General features: G+C 40.7%; 1 protein-coding gene across 1 annotated transcript; it reads right to left on the bottom strand.

Annotated features, from left to right (window-relative positions):
• Positions 1-471: 471 nt before the first annotated feature.
• On the bottom strand, positions 472-2,285 carry LOC138894055 (uncharacterized). The gene is made up of 5 exons (XM_070178729.1): positions 2,241-2,285; positions 2,109-2,195; positions 1,822-1,941; positions 1,106-1,579; positions 472-903 (listed from the first exon to the last, which is right to left on the bottom strand). Exons 1-5 carry the CDS (start codon positions 2,283-2,285, stop codon positions 472-474), a joined length of 1,158 nt encoding a protein of 385 aa, XP_070034830.1.
• Between the last annotated feature and the right edge of the window lie 6,162 nt (positions 2,286-8,447).

The following is an 8,447-nucleotide window of genomic DNA, read 5'->3' on the forward strand; positions in this document are numbered from 1 at the left end:
TTCTTGAATGTGACCTTGTTGAGCTGGCGATAGTCAATACACATCCTCAATGACCCACCTTTCTCCCTTACAAAGACAACTAGAACACCCCAAGGCGACACACTTGGTCGGATGAAACCCTTTCATAACAAATTCTTCAACTACACCTTCAGTTCCTTTAATTCTGCCGGAGCCATTCTGTAGAGTGTAATTGATATAGGTTGAGTGCCAGGCAACACATCTATACCATAGTCAATCTCCCTATCTGGTGGGATCTTAGGGAGCTCATCAGGAAAGACCTCTAGGAATTTACTCAAAACTTGCATAGACTCAAGTGTAGGTGCCTCAGCATCAGTGTCCGTGACTCGGACCAAATGATAAATACACCTCGTGTTGATCATCTTCGCAACCTTAAGGTAAGAAATAAACCTACCCTTCGGCACCATATTATCCCCCCTCCACTCAATGACTGGCTCATTTGGAAATTCAAACCTATTTTCTGGTTTGGCAATCAAGCTTGGCATAACATGAGTGAAGCCAGTCCATCACCAATTTAATGAGATCGGTCATGGTGTCTCGACCATGAACTGTGACAATACAATCCCTCAAAACCCGCATAGCCATAATAGACTCACCAACTAGAGTTGATATAGAGAACAGCTCATGAAGTTGCTCCGGTTCTATCCCAAATTCCATAGCAACATAAGGAGTGATATATGACATGGTGGAACCAGGATCTACAAGAGTATAGACATCATGAGATTGGACAATGAGTATACATGTGACAACATCTGGATAAGTATCTGAACTCTGGCGACCCCTCATAGCATAGAACCTGCTAGTCACTCCCAAACTCTGTGCATCATCCCTAGTTGCACCATGCCCTACAGGTGCTGGAGTACCTCGAGCTAGAGGATGTGTCACCTATGTAGTAGCTACAGAACTGGCTGGATGTGCCATACCCCTACCAACATCTGATGGGACAAATGACAATCCCTCTAAATGTGACCTATAAGACCGCACCCGTAGCATATGGGTAGGTCCATGTAGCAGACCCTCTAATGCATCTTCCCACACATAGTGCATGGGGGCCTCCGCTGTGGCTGAAGTCTCCCGCCAGACTGACCTTATTGGTAAGATCCTCTGTTTCCCTGACTGGGCCTGAAACGACTTCATTGATGCTGAGATGGCCCTGATGACAGTGCACTGGCTGAAGACAAAGCAAAAGACGGTATCGGTCCAAATGACCCTCCCCTGAATACTGACCTTCCTCCACTACCACCACTAGAAGAACCAGTAAAGTTTCCCACGGACCGGACTTCTTGTTACCCTCTCGCTTCATTTTGTACTTCAATTTTCTGGTCTCTGTGGCTTGAGAAAATGCCACTATCTTTCCATAGTTTATATCAGAATTCAAGGCAGCTGTAGCGGACTCATTTATAACCAAAGGGCTAAGACCCTCCACAAAACTGTGAACCTTAGCCTCCATAGTGGGCATCATGTAAGTAATATCGTTTGAATGATCGGCAAACCTCAAATGGTAGTCCCATACACTCATACTACCTTGCTTCAAGTTCTCAAACTTGACAGCATGGGCTGCCTAAGTTTCGCCAGGCAAGAAATGATCAATGAAAGCGTCCGTAAACTCACTCCACTTTTCCAGAGGGCTCCCCTCCTCACAGGACTCCTCCCACAACTCAAACCAAGAATACGCCACTTTCTTCAGGCGATATGAGGCCAATTCCAGTGCTTCTGTCGTAGTGGCACGCATCACACGAAGAGTCTTGTGCATCTCATCAATAAATGCTTGGGGTTCTCCTCGGACTTAGTACCCGTGAATACCAGAGGATCTAAATGAAGAAATCTGTTCACCCTGGAACTAGCAGAATCCCCTTGATGACTGGATGAAGTAGGTGTAACATTCAATCTCTGGGCCTTGGAAGCCACTATCTGAGTCAACATCTATATAGGTATCCTAAGGTCCCTATCAGAAACACTGGGACCGGATATTGAGGCTGGAGGCAGGGCTGGAATATCAGTTGGAGGAGGAATCGTTTCATTCTCAACAGGAGTAGTAGGATCAGGATGCGTTGTGGGTGGGGGAATGTCGTCACCCCTTGGGTGCTCACCCTAACATCAGGTACAAAATCAACTACCACTCTTGGGGTGGCATTGGCCCTTTGGTCACTCCTTGCCTTCTTCTTTGGTGCTATGTACTGAAATTAGAACAATGCACAGGTTAAAAATGGGAACAATCTTACAATCAGCTCTAACGCACGATCTAGAATATCAAAGAAGGGTGACATTCCTAAATTCCCAAGTAGCCTCCTAATTGTAGATGTGGTCGACAACACACTGATAAGAAGGCCTCTACTGGACACCACTCCGAGACATCCAAGGACACATTAAGCATTAGGCTGTAATACCAAGCTTGTAACACTCCATCCTTGGGGAGCGGGACCGATGCTCAGCCGAGATACCCCAGTCGAGCAAGCCTACTCGATAATAACTATCCAACCTTACCCATGAACAATTTGAGAATCAATAACAATAGATAGACATGAGAGGTTAAATGTGAAGTACCAATTTTCATTACTTGTAGGAGATTCGTTTATAATTACCAAAATATTATGAGTCCATAGTTTATAAGTGAAAACATGTCCAACAACTACAACATTTCTAGTTTGTTTTCCCCAAATCAAAATATAACCCGCAACATATCTACGGAGCCTCTAAGTGAACATGAGTGCAAATATGGAAGTGCTGGTGACAAGGCCCCTGACTATACCTCAATGTAACGTACATGAAGAAAAATATAACATATGGGCCTCAGTACAGAATAGGGCTCACCAAAGTCCTATGAGAAGAGGGTATGATACTATCAATGATCACTGACGTCTGTTGAGGAACCACTTGCATCCATTAAAGATGTAGCGCCCCTGGCAAAATGAGCGTTAGTACATATAGAATAGTAATAGTATGTAAAGATAAATACCATCTCATGGAATTGAATGCCAGGGTAAAAGGATGAGAAACATGGAAAACAGTAAGTAAATCAATCATATTTAAATGCAAAATTAAAACAAATAAAGCTTCAAGTGAACATTTTCATTTTTAGGTTGGGAGATCCTTAGCACTGACACACTACCACGCCCATGGCATGGAGTTTGATCTCTGCCCGATTGGCTAAACCATCACACACAACGTATGCAGGTTAACATAGAAACACAATACCACCATGTGCGCGACATGGCATCTAATCTCCGCTCGATCGACTTGGCCGACTTACCACAATGCCATGTGTGTCGACATGTCCTTTCTAGCTATCAACTCTGTAACACACCGAAAAACATTTTTGAAGAACTTAAGTGTAAAGCCCGGTAAAATTTGCAAAAGAAATAATGCTTCATGGTGCCGGACTAGGATTACGTGTTTGAGGATTGTAGAAATTCTTTGCGGCGAGCTTGCTCGCCGCGGCTCGAACCTTTTGGGTTGAACAATGTACGGGAAAGTAAAGGAAAAACTTTGGCGGAAAAGTGCATTTCTGCGGTCCATTATGCGACCGCAAAATCAATCTACGGACCGCATAATGGCCGCAGAGTGAGGCAGTTAATTGGGTCTGTTAGAAGCAATTATGCGGACGACTATGCGACCGCATAACTGTTATGCAGTGTACTATGCGACCGCAGAACAGTTATACGGACCGCATAGTGACTGTAGACTCAGGCAGATTTCTTGTCATTTTGGACACCAATTATGCGACCGATATGCCGTCCGCAGAACCTGTTCCGGAGCTTCATTTTTGGATTTTTAAAACCCGACCCTATTTTGTTAAATACACTCTTTGGGTCATTTTTGAGGTATAATCTGATATTTTAGAGTGAGAGAGAGTGCCCTAGAGTGAGAAGGTGTTCCTCAATAATTGATTATTCAATTCTTGCTCACGTTTTGGAAGATTAAGGAGGGAAACTCACTAGGTCTTCATCCTAGAGGTAAGATTCAATACCCTAACCCTCAATTTTGAATTTTGTCTAGAAATGGGTAACAAGCAAGATAATTTCTGGGCAAGAGGGTTGTTTATTTTACATGCATGTAGTATCAAAGGGTGTAGAAAGATTGTTGAGCTAAAAATGGTAAAGATTGGGTTCTAGGATGATGGAATCTTCTATAAAAGGACCTTGAACCTTAATCCACACTTAGTGTTTGATAAAATGCTCAAATGAGCTGAGACCATGAATATCTTCCTAATTATGGTTCAATTTTGTTATGTCTCAAATAGATTGGGATTGCTAGAATTTCCGGAACGTTGTAGTAATTTAAGGAAAGCTCAATTGAGGTATGTTGGCTAAACTTTCTCTCTTGGAATTGAATTCCATAATGTTTTTGTGAGTTTCAAAGTATGGGCTACGTATTAAGATATGGTGGCTTGAATCGTATTTCAAATGAAAGCTAGTATGCCAAATTGTGTGAGAAAATCTCAATATCCTTAAGACTCTTAATTGCTCATATGTGTACCTAAAGTTTTGATTGGGAATGTCTTATTGTTGATAACCTATAAAGATGGTTGGAAGTGAAATCAGTAAATTGGGAATATAAAGTGTGGCCAACGTGCCAATAGTGAAACTTATACTTGTGACTAATGGTGCCAATGAAATGAAATAATGTGAGAAAGATTATTAAATGAGCTTTGACTCAACTATTCCAAAATTGACTTTGACGATATAATCGGCTAAAAGTTTATGAACTCAAGTGATGCCTATATGTGGCTGTTTTAGCTAATGCAATACTTTGTAAGTAATTTTCAATGTGTTTTGCGTTCTTACATATCCGTGAGTGGAAATTGGGTATGATTTTAACTTGTACTTCGATTGCCAATCATTTTACTCCAATTATTGGAAAGAAATCGATTGTGTTTAAAAGCCTTCATTATTAATGAATTTAAAGTTGTGATTTTCGGAATATTCTACTTGTTGATAATTATGATGATGATCTAAGAAAGGGAAGAAATGAAAGTGTGGAATATGAAATACGGCCATTGCGCCATGAATAAAGAATCATATGTATGGCCAAGGAAGCCAATGAAATAATAATGTTGTAAGTGGTTGAAAGTACGGATTAGGTGATATATGGTGTGAAAGGTTATGAGATGTACGTATTTGTACTTTTGTTTCCAATGTGTTATGAAATCCTATGGACGGTCTATGAAATGCATAGGTATAATGTGTTATGAAACCCTATGGACGGTCTATGAAATGCATAGGTATATTGTGTTATGAAATCCTATGGACGGTCTATGAAACGCATGGGTATATTGTGTTATGAAATCCTGTGGACAGTCTATGAAACACATAGGTACATTGTGATATGAAGTACATTGTGTTATGAAATCTTGTGGACGGTCTATGAAATGCATAGGTACATTGCGTTATGAAATCATGTGAACGGTCTATGAACGCATGTTACAACCCAAATTCGCGTACCTTAGATCACGTCTTAAGTTAGTCGACGTAAATCAAGGAAGAGATTATCTTTGAGATGATAAGAAGTTAATCCTATTGGTTTTAAACGATACAAGGGTGAATAAGAGTAGTTAACAAGTATTAGAAGTTAAACGAATCAAGGATGTTGTAACCCGTATTTTCGGGTAACACTAGAGGTGATTAATTGTCCCAAGAGGTCATGTTTTAATGTATTTTAATCATATAATATCCGTGTCATAAGTCTTGAAGTCAAGCGAGTTATGAAACAAAAGTCGATAAAGGTTGTCGTAACCTACGTTTATAATTTTACTTAAACTTTAGGTCAAATGTTACTATATTTTCTCCCAATGTACTTGGAATTATAGGGTGATCTACCTATCAAATTGAAGATCTATGAGTCTAGTTTATAACTCATTAAACCGTTCGTCGATACAATCTCGGAATAGAGAGATATTCGCGTTTTGCGAGAGTGCGCCAAGCAGCTCTCTATGGGGCCCACATAGGCGGTTTAAGACATATAAATATATATAACATAACTCAACCCCGTTTTAAGTCATTCTTTTTCAGTATATTCAGACTTTAGAACCCTAAAAACACTCTCTCAAGGTTCTCTCATGATCCAAGACCCAAACAAAGGGCAAACAACACAAATCAAGTGTCGGGAATCCCGTGGCGCTAGTAAGTTTCTTGTTCTTCTTGTTTTTGCTGATTTTTGTGTTGTTCCAGCTCGTGTGGGAGGTTTTTTTAAGTGTTTTATGTTATTTAAATACTCCTTCAAGTTTTTAATACCAACCCTAGGTGATTTCAATTCTTCTAAAGTAATTCTAGTGCCGAAAAACCCGAATTGATTGCTAGTTTCGCTTCCTTGTTCTTGTGGCAGAATTTTAGGGATATTTCGTGGAAAATTAAGGTCAAATTGGAGTTGTTATTTCTGTTTAAAGGTAAGGAACCTCTTACTCTATATATATTTAAGATTATCCAAGTTGCGGCTAAGTCGTTGAAGCTAGAACTTGTGAAATATATATCGAAAGGCTTGGTAGTAATGTTGTTGGTTGGTGGACTATTTTGGGAGGCTAAATATGATTATTAATGATGTTGTTTTGGCTGTTTGGTGATTGTATTGACTTGTGGGAAGTCATATAAATAGGGGAGGTGCTGTCTGTTTTACCGTAAAATAGGTTGCGGTCCATACATAATAGTTACGACGCTTAAACGATAATGATAGTGTCATTTCTCTTATTGTAGACTAAGGAGTCGTGACATTTGCATAGCTTGAGGTTGGGCAGTATATACAAGGTATGTGTGGCTATCCCCGTCATTCTTTTGCACGACTCCGATTGTACATAATGTAATGAACGAGCTCCTAAAGATACTCTACTCTTAGAAGCTAGCAGTACTTACATTGCTGCCCTTCTTATGAAACGATTGATATTGATGTTACTTCTTTTATTCTTATATTATCAATGTTATTGGTAGTTCCTGATTCTTATAAGATTCTTGATGAAGAGTTAATCCTAATAACGTGTACGAAGGATACCGACCTTACGTCACTCCGAAAGGTTCAAAATGTGATTCCAATGAGTCCAGCATGCATCATATATATGTATCTATTTTACTCTACCAAGCCGCGCTATAGTCGGCCAGGTACGGCACCTATTGTGCAACCACTGATCAGTTGGGTTTTACCGAGCTCTACGTGGCCGGGTACGATTCTACTAAGCCCTATGATGAACGGGTATGTTTTACCGAGCCTATTACGGCCGGGTATGATATGATGATGGTGATGCCCACAAAGGCGTATGTTTTAAAAGTTTATGTATATATATGTATGTATCATGTATTTCATTTCAGTAGCCCTCAGAGGTACCCAGATGTCACAGGTTGTATATTCTCTATCCCTGTTTACATTACTGTTCTTACTTATGCTTTCCTACCTTACATACTCAGTACTTTATTCATACTGACATCCTTTTTATTTGTGGACGCTTCATGTCGTGTTGTAGGTCCTGATAGACGGGTATACGCAGCTCCCCCACCACAGTAGGCTGTCCAGTTCAGCGGTTATTAGCGAGATCCCTTCTCTGGACTTGCCGTGGTCTTGGTATGCATTTTTGTTATAGACATTATGGGTATGTCGGGACCCTGTTCCGGCAATGTAGTAGCACTTATGTTCCTTTAGAGGCTCATAGATAGGTGTCGACTCATGTATGGTTTGGAATGCTTTGTCGGCTGATTTTTGTTGTATAGTCTTTCATGGCAGCATGGTAGCTTGTACCTTATATATAGTTTCTTGACAGTCTTGTCATCCCATGTTATGTATGTTCATGACATTATCTTTCATTGTTGGATGTTCATGATCCATGTCTACCATTTATATTGATCTTGTCGGCCCTTAAATATAATAAGGAAGGTTAGATAAAATGTACGTTGGTGCTCGGCAAGTATGGCCCGGGTGCTAGTCATGACCCTTCAGTTGGGTCGTGACAAACTTGGTATCAGAGCAAGTCTGTCCTAGGGGTTGTCTATGAGCTGTGTCTAGTAGATTTTTTATTATGGATGTGTAGCGCGCCACATTTATAATCAGGAGGCTACGTGACATCTAGGGTTGTTACCTTCTTCCTAAATCTAGATCGAGCGTAGAGTTGAGTCGTAAGTGTTCATATCTAATATTCACCTTGTTTTCTTTCAGCGATGCCTTCTACTAGGAAGCAAGCGATTAGTAAACGGCTTGATACAGCGTTGGGAGAGGGTAACATTCAGGTGCCTCAGCCAAAGCAGGCCAGAGTGAGTCTCAGAGTGAGATGCCATCTCATACCTCTCCGTCTCCTCCAAAGGATATTAGGAGGCACCCAGTACATCTAGTTCCTCCGTCTGGCACTACAGACCACGATATGGGCAGTGTGGTGTAGTTGTTAACTAGCTTGGTAGCTGCTCAGACTCAGAGGAAGAATATCGATGCTACTGATAAACCGGTTAGTGCGAGATTTT

This window comes from Nicotiana tomentosiformis, chromosome 6 (genome assembly GCF_000390325.3).
Source record: "Nicotiana tomentosiformis chromosome 6, ASM39032v3, whole genome shotgun sequence".
NCBI classification, from domain to species: domain Eukaryota; kingdom Viridiplantae; phylum Streptophyta; class Magnoliopsida; order Solanales; family Solanaceae; genus Nicotiana; species Nicotiana tomentosiformis.

Coding starts and splice junctions, on each gene's coding strand:
- LOC138894055 (XM_070178729.1), bottom strand. CDS start 2,285: ATGTCACCCTTCTTTGATATTCTAGATCGTGCGTTAGAGCTGATT. Junction 1,942..2,108: donor ATTTTGTACCTGATGTTAGG/GTGAGCACCCAA, acceptor ATACCTATATAG/ATGTTGACTCAGATAGTGGC. Junction 904..1,105: donor CAGAGGATCTTACCAATAAG/GTCAGTCTGGCG, acceptor GCTACTACATAG/GTGACACATCCTCTAGCTCG.